The sequence below is a fragment of the Eulemur rufifrons genome, chromosome 6, assembly GCF_041146395.1.
Source record: "Eulemur rufifrons isolate Redbay chromosome 6, OSU_ERuf_1, whole genome shotgun sequence".
NCBI classification, from domain to species: Eukaryota; Metazoa; Chordata; class Mammalia; order Primates; family Lemuridae; genus Eulemur; species Eulemur rufifrons.
In genome coordinates, this window is record NC_090988.1 from 15349564 (window position 1) to 15362863 (window position 13300).

The 13300-nt window shown below is 43.7% G+C and overlaps 2 protein-coding genes across 3 annotated transcripts in view; both read right to left on the reverse strand.

Annotated features, from left to right (window-relative positions):
* Positions 1-1114: 1114 nt before the first annotated feature.
* TLCD5 (TLC domain containing 5) lies at positions 1115-3999 on the reverse strand. Of its 2 annotated transcripts, XM_069468809.1 has the most exons (3): positions 3786-3999; positions 1581-1653; positions 1115-1223 (listed from the first exon to the last, which is right to left on the reverse strand). In XM_069468809.1, the coding sequence occupies exons 1-3, from the start codon at positions 3982-3984 to the stop codon at positions 1115-1117; spliced, it is 381 nt and encodes a 126-aa protein (XP_069324910.1). In that variant the 5' UTR covers positions 3985-3999. The 2 variants fall into 2 exon arrangements, with proteins under 2 accessions (XP_069324910.1, XP_069324909.1); XM_069468808.1 differs by having other exon boundaries at positions 1115-1653.
* An 8577-nt stretch (positions 4000-12576) lies between these two features.
* Positions 12577-13300, reverse strand: part of POU2F3 (POU class 2 homeobox 3) — a 71255-nt gene continuing 70531 nt past the window's right edge. The window contains exon 13 of the mRNA XM_069470785.1: positions 12577-12616. Within this exon, the coding sequence (XP_069326886.1) occupies positions 12577-12616 (40 nt within the window). The remainder of the gene's footprint in view (positions 12617-13300) is intronic.

The following is a 13300-nucleotide window of genomic DNA, read 5'->3' on the forward strand; positions in this document are numbered from 1 at the left end:
AGAAAAGAGTTAACACAGCAGGCCTGAACTGCTATCCTTGGAAAGGCCTGCTTGCAAGGTCGGCCCTTAGCCGGCATCTGCGAACTTAGATTTTGGGAGAGTTCCCACCATTAACTGATAAGACTGGCTCACTGTGCCTAAACTGTTTGTGCAAACAGTATGGTTTATGCTTAATACTTGCTTTCCTTTTGAGAGTCTTGAATTTTGCTATGTGCCCAGCAGAGTCTGTCTACATGACCTGTCCCCAGTAAAAACCTTAGGAACCAAGTCTATAATGACCTTTCCCAGTAGACAACCATTTCACACATTGTCACAAATCGTTGCTGGAGGAACTAAGCACATCCTCCTAGGTGATTCCACTGGGAGAGGACTCTGGAAGCTTGTACCTGGTTTCCCCCAGACTTCATCTCAGGTGGCTTTTCCTTTTGCTGATTTTTCTTTGTATCCTTTCACTATAATAAATCAAAGCTATTCATGACTATATGCTGAGTCCTTTAGTGAATCACAAAACCTGGGGGTAGTCTTGGGGACCTCCAACAGAGTTGGTATAGGGAGGTTCAGTAAGTGACCCCCCACCACTGCCACAGTTTCAACTTTCATCCTTGTCTATTCTCTTTCGTCTAAGCAGACCCAATCCCCTCTTCCTTGCCAAAGGCATGTGTCTTCCTGAAAGTCCCTCATTTTATACTAAATGGGATGGATTTACATAAATTGCTACATGGAAAGCAGGAATAAGTGTTTGAAGGAATTACTTCTTGAAGGAACAAGAAATAGCACTAATTTTTTTCGAGTTCCTTTCTGTCTGAACATCAAAGCTCCCAGGGACAAGAGGACCCAGGGTTACCACAAATAAAAACAAGTGCCAGTAGTTCTCACTTCACAGTTCTGACGTATTCCCAACTACCACTGAGTGTTCTCACTTTCTACAACTGTGCCACTGTAGAAGTTAGTGTTTTAATACTGGTATATGCTCGGCTTAAAGACTGACCAAATTGATCAATAAATTTAGCCCTTTTTTGAAACCTAAGTTTAAGTGTAATTGCGTAACAGCCATATTTCCAGCCTGGTTCCCATGGCTGACTTAACCGAATCCATTATCTGAAGCAAGTCGTGGCTAGTGTGTCTTGAGATGTCCATTATGTTTTAGCTGCCGTTCCTCACTCCGCCTGCTTCTCCAAGCATGATATTTCTTGATGCTTTTCTTCCATGCAAAGCGCCAGATGTTAAACATAAAACACCAAGACACAGCATACATGGCTACTCCCCCAACCTTCACAAACCACTTGGGCGTGGGTGAGATCATTTCACAGAAAAGGAGGCGAGCTCCTACGCCAATCCTCACTCCAGTGAACAGAGCCACAAAGAGGAAGTCCACTACATCTCCAGTGAAACTATGATAGTGCCCTGTTTCACGGAGAAACCAGCGCATCTGTAGCAAGGGATTGGTAATCTCACTTCCAAAGAGGACTGCATTGACTTCTGTGCCTGACTCCCCAAGCACCAGGGCCATGATAATGCCCAAGATACTCAATGTGTGGTGAGCTAGCATCAGGGCACCCTCAGACCGGAAGTAGATGCACCATCCCAAGTCAAAGATGAAGTAGCCCAAGGTGAGACATAGAACATGAACTTGGAGGGGTGTATTAGGTGAGCCTGAAATAAACCAAGACAGAAGTGAATTGAGTGACTCGGAATAGTGCTACCTTACATAGGGATCCTAAGTTGTTGTCTTTCAAATCTTATTCAATCAGCAAAGAAGACAAAAACAATGGCAGGCACATGCTTTTTAAACCAGCTAAAGATCTGTTTCCAGACTCTTGAATCATTCTGTCCTGAACATCAGATTAATTTCTTAGCTTAATGGGTCCAGTTATTGGACACTAGTGGCACTAACCTATCCTAAAAGTAGACTCTGGAAAGAACCCCAAAAGTGTGTTCCGATGTATAAGAACATAGGTTGCAGGGACCTGACTGTTTGGAACCATTAAGAATCTTCATGTAAAACACAAAGCTAAGGCTGTTCTTAAACTCCTGGCCTCAAGCAATCCTCCCATCTCAGCCTCCCAAAGTACTAGGATTATAGGCATAAGCCACCATGCCCAGCCTTAAAACAAATTTTAAGTTGCTTGTTATTAATGCAATTTAGTCAATCAGAAATGTACAAAACATATAGCCAATATCAACATATTCCCACTACCAACCCCCAAATAGGTACAAATAGAAATGTATTTTATAAATTCTTTTGGTAAACTATAATTTTTACTCAGTTGTAATTCAAAGGCCATCATCTTTCCTTGTCTATGTAAAAATGATAAGATCTTCCTTGTCCTTTTAAATTGTTCCATGTTATTGTGTTGTATGCACTTGCTGTCACTGATTTAGCCAGTGCCTTCAGAGTTGCTTTCATCTCAGTTCAACAGTTTTGGGGAAAAGCCTTAAGCTCAATATGTGAATCTAAGGAATTTTTTTAAAAGAAGAATCTAAGGGGAGTCATGGACTAAACAGTGCCCCCCACCCCCCAAATTCATATGTTGAATCCCTAAACCCCAGTACCTCAGAATATGACTGTATTTGGAAAAAGGGCCTTTAAAGAGGTAATTAAGTTAAAATGGGATCATTAGGGTGGGCTCTAATACAATATGACTGGTGTCCTTTAAAGAAGAGGAGATTAGGACATAGAGACACACACACAAACACACACACACACACACGCACACACAGAGGTGACCATGTGAGGACACAGTGGGAGGGTGGCCATCTGCAAGCCAAGGAGAGAGGCCTCAGAAGAAATCAAACCTAGCAGCACCTTCTGGACCTTGGACTTCTAGCCTCCAGAACTGTGAGAAAATAAATTTCTGTTATTTAGGCCACCCAATATGTGGTATTTTGTGATGGCAGCCAACATTTGTACCCAGGGGGTGCAATTTTTGCATACTCAAGGAAGTAACACTCCTACATCTAGTGATTTAAAAATTAATATAGCTACCCAAAATAATGAGGCACTGGCTAAATCAGTGACAGCAAGTGCATACAACACAATAACATGGAACAATTTAAAAGGACAAGGAAGATCTTATCATTTTTACATAGACAAGGAAAGATGATGGCCTTTGAATTACAACTGAGTAAAAATTATAGTTTACCAAAAGAATTTATAAAATACATTTCTATTTGTACCTATTTGGGGGTTGGTAGTGGGAATATGTTGATATTGGCTATATGTTTTGTACATTTCTGATTGACTAAATTGCATTAATAACAAGCAACTTAAAATTTGTTTTAAGGCTGGGCATGGTGGCTTATGCCTATAATCCTAGTACTTTGGGAGGCTGAGATGGGAGGATTGCTTGAGGCCAGGAGTTTAAGAACAGCCTTAGCAACACAGTGAGATCCCATCTCTACAAAAAATAGAAAAATTAGCCAGGTGTGGTGGCACATGCCTGTAGTTTCCAAGCTACATGAAGGCTGAGACTAGAGTTTTGTTGAGCCTAGGAGTTTGAGGTTGCAGTAAGCTATGATGATACCACTGCACTCTATCCTAGGCAAGAGAGCAAGACCCTGTCTCAAAAAAAATATGTGTTTTAAAAGTAGAGTTATGAAAAACAGAAACAAGAGGAGACATATGCAATATCAGAGTTAACAATGAAGAATGAAGACTATAATACAAATTATAATGGGAATTATTCTTCAATATTGTACAAATGCTGTTTAAAAGTTCCATCCTTCTAAGACTATCCCCAAATCATAAATCCCTAAGAAATAATCCCCTACCATCTCCTACCTACCTGGGTGAGTAAAAGGCCATGGGCCATCAATGAAGCCAATATAAGCCGAGATGCCTATGGAGAGGACTCCATGGGTGAAAGTAACCAGCCGGCAGCTCCACTCATAGCTTCGGTGCTTATTCAGGCGGCAGAAAGAAATGTAGAGCGAGAGCCAGCCACACAGGCTGCACAGCACCTGCAGACACAGAGCTAATGCCATCCTAGGATGAAAAGACCAAAACCAGAAAAACAAAGGATGCAGCGTAAGAAAACAGCATTGGGTCACTGCGTGTGTATGTCCTCATTTCTACTATAGAATAGCACAAAAACATTGCTTTTACAGAAATACTTCCTCCTTATCTGGACAGCCAAGCATCTGCTATTTAAGTATGGCTGTATTTATAACTCCGTGTGCCTTAGAGATAACATGCTGGCAACCGGTAGAAGCTGTACGCTGGAAACCAGGGACTGCATTCTGAGTTGGTAGACTGTCTACTATCACATTTTATGATGAGTAAATGTCAATAACAACCCTCCAGTGATGACTGACCTTGGACAATAATACATGGATAATAAAGCCGTGTATTAGATAATGTCTTCGAATTGCAAAAATCCCAATGAGAAGCTCCCATGAAAAAAACAGAATACTGCCACTTTGGTTTCTGCTAAAGGTCACATGACACACCGCAGTTTAATGTGGTTTTAAGCCATACTAAATTCAGCTGAGGTTTGGATTTGAGTCACAGGTTTATCAGTCAAAATTGAAACTTGGGGTAAATCTAAATACAGAACTAAACAAAGAGTCCAGACTTCCTGGAAGAGGGGAAAAAAATCCTAGTCCTATTCGGTTCTGAAATCCAACTCAAAGATTTACCAAGGGGAAAAGTAGAAGGATTTTGAGGCACAAGAGGGGAGTTTTTGTTGAAATATAAAAATAGCTTTAAGGCAATTATTCAGTTAAAAATGAAACAAAGTCAGAAAGCTACACTTTGGAATTTTTGCTGGTGACAACTACATTAGGACGAGAACAACTATATCTGAGTCAATTTAGTCATACAGGATTAAAATCTAAAAATGACCAATTGTGATTAATATTCATTAGCTCCTCTATTGAAAGTACAAATAAAAAAAAGTTGAAAACATTTCAGATATCTGTCTCATCTCAGCAGGAATTTTCCGCATGGCTACACTTATTGCTTAACCCTATTCCGACAAGTGAAATAGTATCTGTGGACCAACACACTTCAATACACAAGCCACTCCTGAGAATGCTATCCACAAAGGGGTTTATGAAGGTCAAGTTCGGTACAGCCTTCATCTGAAATCAGATTTCCATCCAAGAAAATAGTAGGTGTTCATAATAGAGCTGAGTACCAATTCTGTCTCTGCCCCTATCTAGCTGTAGGAGTAGGGGCAAATCACTTTAACCTCTAGAATAAAAAATTAAAAAAAAAAAAAGAGGGAGGAGGAGGGACAGGGGAGGATGAGGGAGAGAAAGGGAGAGAGGGAAAGGAAAGAAAGAAAAAAGGATATAAGAACTCTATAGTCTGGTCCAGTTTTGACATGGAGTTCTAAGATAAATTTTGTAAAATATCCAGGCCAATTTTCAGAGTAAGGGGCAGAAATACAAAGTACCTAGAGTGAAAAGAACTGTCCTCCCTTATTTCTTTTTAAATGCCAGGGTCACTGGCCAGTAATGCGGATCAGCTCATTTGGATATGCCGATTAGTATTTTTAGAGTCCTCCTCTCTGAATCCTAATTCCCTGGCAGAATGGAGGAAACAGTGGCCCATTTACAAACAAATAAAAGAACAGACATTTGTAAATGGCAGATACAATTCTGTGACCTTGGGAACTCCGTGTCTGGGTTTCGGCTTTTTGCTCTTGGTTTTGTCAAAGCATGGAAGGGTATTTAGATGGCCATCGCAGCTCAAAAGTCCAGGGCGGGCTCCTCTCCTGGCTTCTGTTCCAGGGCCAGCCTGGCGAGCAGCAGCGCCAGGCCGGCCCACCTGGCTCCCGGCCTCGGAGCAGGCGTGGCTGGCGGCGAGCGGCAGCCTCCGGCGTCTCGCAGGGCCGCGATCGGACCCGGACGTGTCTGCGACTGCCGGCCGCGCCCGGCCCGGGAGCCCGGAGCCAGGCAGACCGTTATCCCGGCCCCCGGCGGCCTGGAGCGGGGAGGCCGCGGCGCCTAGACGCGGCGGAGGCCCCCTCCCCTGCGGGGCCAGGCCGCTGTCTGCCCGCCTCCTTCCCCGGCAGGGGGCCGGCCGGTCCGCGCCCACCCGCCCACTCCGCTGTTACCTAGCGGAGCGCACCGGGAGGCCTCGGGCGCCCGGGCGCCCACAGCCCGGGTCGCGGCAACAGGAAGCGGCGCAGCGAGGGGGAGAGGACGAGGCTGTGACGGCGGCGGCGGCGGAGGAGGAGCGGGGGGTCTAGGGGCACCTGCTGGCCGGGAGGACGGAGCGCAGAGCCGGAGCTGGACGCTGGACGTTCCTTCTTCTGGCGGGGTGGGGAGCGGGTGAGAAGGGATCTAGTGGTGACGTGAGACCTGCAGGCCGTCGGTCTTGTTTATCTGTTACTGTCTGTTGGTTTAAATTAATACCCATTCCTCCTCTCCCCATGATGGGACAGCCTATCCAATAACCATTTATTGAGCACCCACTAAGTGCGTGCACCCTAACTAGGCACTGTGGGAGATGTAAAACATCGTCCTTGCCCTCATACTTGAATCTGAATTGTGAAACAAGCACGCAAATAACTGATAACCAGGGAAGTGCTCAGGCCTGAGAATTAGAAGTTACAGTATTCTAAATTTCAGCCCTGTTACCAACGTAGCAGGAAAGCGTGGGCTTAAGGGTAAACCTTGCCTGGTATGCCTTTGGGCAAGTTACTTAACTTTTCTGTTTCTCCCTTTTCTCATCCTCAGAATGGGGATAATAATAAAACCCAGTTCATAAGGGTATTGTGAGAATTTTAAAAGATTACGTATATAAAGTGCTTAGAACAATGGTTGGCACATAGAAGTCACTGTATAAATGTCAACTATTGTTTCACTTTGGGTAAGTCCTTTCTCCTCCTCTGGGTCTATTTGAATACCAAGCACAGTCGGTTTGAAGAGAGAAGTATGGAGTCTCAGATGGGATAAAGAGGGTCTGGCTTGGTTGATCCGCACAGGCAATGATAGGGTGCTGAGGAACCCAGACATTCTCAAAAGAAGACCTTTAGCAGAGGTATGAGTGTTCAGACCATGTCTGGGGAATAGTAAATATTCTAGTTTTGGTCATTTATCTTGCCAACTCCTCAAAGGTGAGGATGACACTTTTCATCTTTGTTTCCCTAGTACCTGTTATGAGACAGGTGCAATAATGTTTTTTGGTTGAATTAATGGGAAATGAGCCTGGAAAACTATATTGGAAGCGTATTGTAGTTCCTAAAGCTTGTCAATCATCTACACCACTGGGAAAGTGTTTTCAAAATACACTGTGCAGGCTGCACCTTGAATGTTGTGATTTAGAAGGTCTGGTGTGGGGCCCAGGAATATGTATTTTTTAAAAACCTACCCTGGGCCAGGCGCCGTGGCTCACACCTGTAATCCTAGCACTCTGGGAGGCCCATATGGGAGGATGGCTCTAGGTCAGGAGTTCAAGACCAGCCTGAGCAAGAGCGAGACCCCGTCTCTACTAAAAATAGAAAGAAATTAGCTGGACAACTAAAAATATATAGGAAAAAAAGTTAGCCGGGCATGGTGGCGCATGCCTGTAGTCCCAGCTACTCAGGAGGCTGAGGCAGAAGGATTGCTTGAGCCCAGGAGTTTGAGGTTGCTGTGAGCTAGGCTGATGCCATGGCACTCTAGCCTGGGTAACAGAGTGAGACTCTATCTCAAAAACAAACAAACAAATAAAAAAAAAAAAAACCCTACCCAAGAGTCATTCAGATGATCAATCACATTTGAAAACTACTGCTGTTAGAGTGCCTTAAATGCCTCTGTTGCCAGTCTAAAATGCCAGGATGAGGCATTTTATTATGTAAATAAGAGAAATCTCATGATGTTATAGAGCTAGGGAATCATATTATCATGCTCTCCAAGCCCTTGAACTCAGGGTATGGTCTATGGACCAGCAAAATCGGTATCACCTGGGAGTCTATTAGAAACACATCCTCAGACCCTACCCTCAGACCTACTAAGCCAGAATCTGCATTTTAACAAGATCCCCAGTGATTTGTGTGCACATTTGGGGAGTAGTCCTTAACCTTTACAGCACAGCAGAATCACTTGAGTAGTTTTTGAAATCTCAATGCCAGCTGGGCACAGTGGCTCACACCTGTAATCCCAGCACTTTGGGAGGCCAGGGTGGGAGGATCGCTTGAGCTCAGGTGTTCAAGAACAGCCTGGGCAACATAGTGAGACCATGCCTCTACAAAAAAAAAAAAAAAAAATTAGCTGGGCATTGTGGCACATGCCTGTAGCCCCACTGCTCAGGATTCTGAGACAGGAGTGTCACTACAGCTCAGGAATTTGAGGTTGCAATGAGCTCTGGTCACACCATTGCACTCCAGCCTGGGCAACAGGGTAAGACCCTGTCTCTAAAAAAACAAACTAATATTCAGACCACATCCCAAACAAAGTACATCAGAATCTTTGTGTGGATGTCAATCATTTTTAAAGCTCCCTGCATGATTCCAGTGTGTAGCCAAAGTTGAGAACCCCCAGCTGCTCTAGGGCCACTCAACTAAAATCAGTATAGGATGAATCGGAGAAGACCTGTTACACTTGTGTTGAGATAGACCAGATAAGAGGTAATGGTAGTCTAAAGAAAGAAAACACAGAAGGATCCATTTCAGTAAGTGGATAGTATGCAAATCTCATCCTTTTCCCCATTTGTTTTTGTTGCAGTATTTTTTTTTTCCCCTCTAGTATCTGAACCTGGGACTTTCCCCTTGCTGCCATCGTTTCCCACAAAAGAACAGAGTATTTAGCTCCAGGAGTCTAAAGGCTGAGGGGATAAGGGAAGGTGACAGTTCTTCCTAGGATATTGGGCCTTTATCCTAGGGTGACTGGGATTCCAGGTTCAAGCTTTATTAGCTGGGATTAAATTTTATTAATATATATATCTCTTTGGCCACAATCCCTGTTTCACCAAATCAGATCCTTGTGAGCAATGGCATCCCCAGAAAAGCTCTGGGCTCCTGGGGGACGGCAGGGAACAGGAAACTCTCCACCAGTTTACTTTAATAACAATGACAATAATAATCACAATGATCACAAATAATACCTGTATTGCACCATTGTTCCAAGAGGCAGTGTTCCAAGCACTCTATGTGTACTATGTGTGTGTGCATATATATATATATATATATATATATAAACTTTTTTAATCCTAAAAACTCTATGAATGGGACCTATTATCCTCATTTCATAGGTGAGAAACTGAGGCACAGAGCAGTCAAGACTTTCCCCAGGTGACACAATTAGTAGGAGGCAGAGCTGGGCACGAACCCAGGCAGTACGACTCTGGAGGTCATGCCCTTAATCCCCAAGATATGCTGCCTCCACGCAACTAAAATTTCCCTCAGATGTGTAATGTATTCTCATGTACTCACAGCTCCTACCTCAGTGAAGGGTGTTAGAAGTTGTTTGGGGGAAGGTGGAAAGGAATTCCATTTTTAAAAAAAAGTTTCTTTTTGTAACAGGATCTCTTTTGCCTGGGCTAGCATGTGGTACCTCATCATAGCTCACTGCAACCTCAAACTCCTGGGCTCACACGATCCTCCTGCCTCTGCCTTCTGAGTGGCTGAGACTATAGGCATGCACTGCCACGCCAGGCTAACTTTTCATACTTTTTATAGAGACGGGCTCTCACTCTTACCCAGGTTGGTCTCAAAGTCTTGGCCTCAAGCGGTCCTCCTGCCTCAGCCTCCAAAAGTGCTAGGATAACAGGTGTGAGCCAGCACCCCTGGCCCATTTCTTAAAATTTTAATTAATTATTATGTGTTAGTCACAATGTTAGGCACGGGGATACAGAAAAAAAAAGCCTCCATTTCAAATAGGTCCTCCCACACAGGGAGGAAGCGGAAGAGGCCGTGCAATATGACAGGAGCATGCATGGTACACATGGAGGAAGGACACTGCCCTGGAAACCCGGGGGCTCAGGGTAGGGTTCCTGATTTGAGTCCTGGGATTGATAAACTCATTCTCTAAATCAGACCAAAAGTCTTTACTTTGTCATAAGAACCCACAGCTGGGCCTACCAGGTTTGCATCAACTAAGCATCAGAGTATGAAAGAAAATTTGAAAAGCAGCAGCAACAATCTTTTTTCCCTTTTCTTTCTCCCTCGGCAATGACCGGTTGTTGCCCTTAGATGCTCCTTTTTGTCCCGAATTAGATGTTGAAACAGCTAATCAGCTACCATTAAACTTCCCTGGAATTACGGATTTTACAGAATCATGCAGACATAAAGGTGAATCTGTGCTCACTTTCAGGTTTGACTCTGTTCAGCAACTGCCCGAGTTAATGGGCAAGGGAGGCTACTGGAAGCTGTGCAATTAGGCTACGATTCTATTTCTTTCACAAAGACCATAGGCGAACGTACGAAAACCAGAGTTTTAAGCAGTGCAGGGGATCAATTTTCACCACTCACCCAACCAGGATGTCAAGATAGCCAGGATTGCCGTAGGAAAGGGTCAGCTCTGGCATCCTTGAGTACATGAGGGGGAGTGCACACCTGTGTGTGTGTGTGTGTGTGTGTGTGTGTGTGCAGACATATGCATAGATGGGCCCATGGGTGGCAGAGTAGTCCCTTTGTATACTTGAATTACTGCTGAAGGCTCTACTTTCTATCTCTTTGCTACACACCAAACCCCTTTTAACTAGATCTTGAGAAAGTAACCCATACCCATAGGCCTTCTTCCACATCATGACATGCAATAAGAGACTTAATGTAAGCCCCATTCAAACATCAGGAACAGTTAACCCTTATTTGTGTATAGGTTGCCCACGTGGATATTATTATTTGAAGCAAATGTTTAATCCCAATTTTAGTTTTTCCCCATCAGCCGTTACATGATTGAAGGGGCTCCCTTTCCCACAGGTCACTGTTAACTCAGCAATGGTAACTTTTTAAATTTGTATTAATCTAAGAAAAACCACAAGGATAGCTTCCCTGCCCCTCAACCTCTTTGCCAAAAGTCAAAACACACTCCGAAGCCAAATATATAGGATTGTTAAATTATCCTTTGCCTCAAATATTTATTGCTTTCCATTGTAAATGATGAATAATTGACGTTTGAGATATCTGAGCCATGAGATATCAGCCTCAGCCTCCAACTCCTGAATCTCCAAATGACTTCACCCTAAACATGCACCATTTTCTCCCTTCCAAAATGAGGAAACCAATCTCTTGCCTAGTCTGCCCTCAAGGCCGTTCCGTCATAAAGAGTAAGAACTCTGAGCTCTTCAGGGTCCTCTATTAATGTATGGTATCCTTAGCATCAGGGTGGGGAGTAATGCACCTAATGAACCAACCTGAAGCATTTGTCCCCGTCCCATCTGCTTATATGCACTCACATCCCCCCCCACAACAGAAAGGCACAAAACAACAATCTAAACCTCTTATCAACAGTGGAATAGTTTTTATAATCACTATACAAATTTCTTGAGAAACACAGAGATTGCTTTGAATCTCACCAGTTTCCTGGATGTGTAGACTTTTTTGGAAAAAAGCAACCATTTCTGGAATGGCTTCATGTTACATCTCTACACACTGGCCCACAAAGAAGGAGACTCTATGGATAACATTCCCGAATAAGTCAACAAAGATTCCCAGCCCACGTGGGAACTCTGTGGAAGTTAGCACAGTATTTCACACTTTGGTATTTTTTCCTTTCTTTCTTTTTTTTTTTTTAAAAAAAGAAGATAAAATATTACAGAGACGTCTTCAAAATTCACACCTGAGTTAAACATTTTGCTGGAAAATTCCACATTAAGGAGAGAAGAACATAATGCAAAAATAGGAAAGGGCTATATACAGGTATTTTGCCAGCATAATTGTTGTGGTGTTTGCTCTTGCGTTCTTCCTTTCCTGCAGCCAAGAGAAAGGAGAGAAGACGGATAAGGAGAAACAGACAGGGAGAGAAAAAAGCGCTCCTGAACTCTGGGCAGATGTGAGCAGACAGAAGAGCCCCCAGTGGGAGGAGCAACGTGCCTGGGGACAAGGAGGACGAATGCATTTGGTTGTAGAAAAGGGCGTGAGGTTAAAAAGAAAACAGGGTGAAATGAAGATTCAGTCAGAAAAACTTGCCAAACAGAGAAAACATCAAGGCTTTGGTGGAAATACCAGATTCAAATGTTTGCACAGATTTGGGGATCAGTCCAGGGATTGTGGCCAACTTCAGAGTCAAAACCATTATCTCGCCTTCTGGTAGTTTGGTACGCCAGGCAAATGGCTGCCCCCGGAAGCCCACAGATGAGTTGGAGAATAATAGCAAGAAGTCCTTTCTCTGAAAGACTATTGCCACAGTGAAGCCGTCTAAAGTACATGAAACTAGATGGTAAGGTCACAGGCAAGGAAGGTGAAAATGGTAAACTCCTAGGCAGGGTCATGTGTTTCAAGAGCAATTAGAAGTCAGAACATGGTTCAATCACAGTTTGGATCTCTGGACGCCCTCGATCCTGCAGAAGGTAACGGTTTGGGTTTGTTGACAACAGGGATTTTCTTTCGCTCTTCTGAAAGTAATCCGTCCATACAGAGCAGGCATGACTCCCTTCCTTCCAGTGGGCAGTACGGGGCAGGGTGGAGTAGGGGAAACTTTTTGGTCTCAGTGGAGGTAGGTGGGATGATTCCATCGGTACCAAGATCTAGAAGGAAGAAAGAAACAAGTCAATCATAAAGCTACTCATATGACGCGGGAAGACAGGAGTGGGGAGTGACTGCCAACAGTTGCAGGGGTTGTTTTTGGGGTGATGAAAATGTTCCAGAATTAGATAACAATGATAGTTGTACAACCTTGTGATTATATTAATATTAAAAATTACTGAATGGGCTGTATGCCTATAATCCTAGCACTCTGAAAGGCCAAGGCAGGAGGATCACTTGAGGCCGGGAGTTTGAGACCAGCTTGAGCTAGAGTGAGACTCCGTCTCTACAAAAAATAGAAAAATTAGCCAGGTGTGGTGGTGTGTACATGTAGTCCCAGCTACTTGGGAGGCTGAGGTAGGAGGATCACTTGAGCCTAGGAGTTAGAGGTTATAGTGAACTATGATGATGCCACTATACTCTACCAGGGTGACAGAGTGAGACTCTGTCTCAAAAAAACCCAAAAAACTAGTGAACTGTACACTTCAAAATGATGAGTATTGTGGTATGTGAATGTCTCAAAACAATTTTTTAAAGCTACCAATATATGATATATTATATTATATTATATTATTATATATTTCTCTCTCTCTCCCCCTCCATTGACCCTCTTTCCCTTTCTATCTCTCCGTGTGGGGGTAGACGAGGAGCTCCAACTTTTTGGGCTATTCAACAATTGGCCAATA

What these genes read in the sequence shown, in the direction of transcription:
- TLCD5 (XM_069468808.1), bottom strand. Translation starts at nt 3,984, where the DNA reads ATGGCATTAGCTCTGTGTCTGCAGGTGCTGTGCAGCCTGTGTGGCTGG. An exon ending in ATGGCCTTTTACTCACCCAG is followed by an intron (nt 1,654 to 3,785) that starts GTAGGTAGGAGA and finishes GGTTTATTTCAG; the next exon opens with GCTCACCTAATACACCCCTC.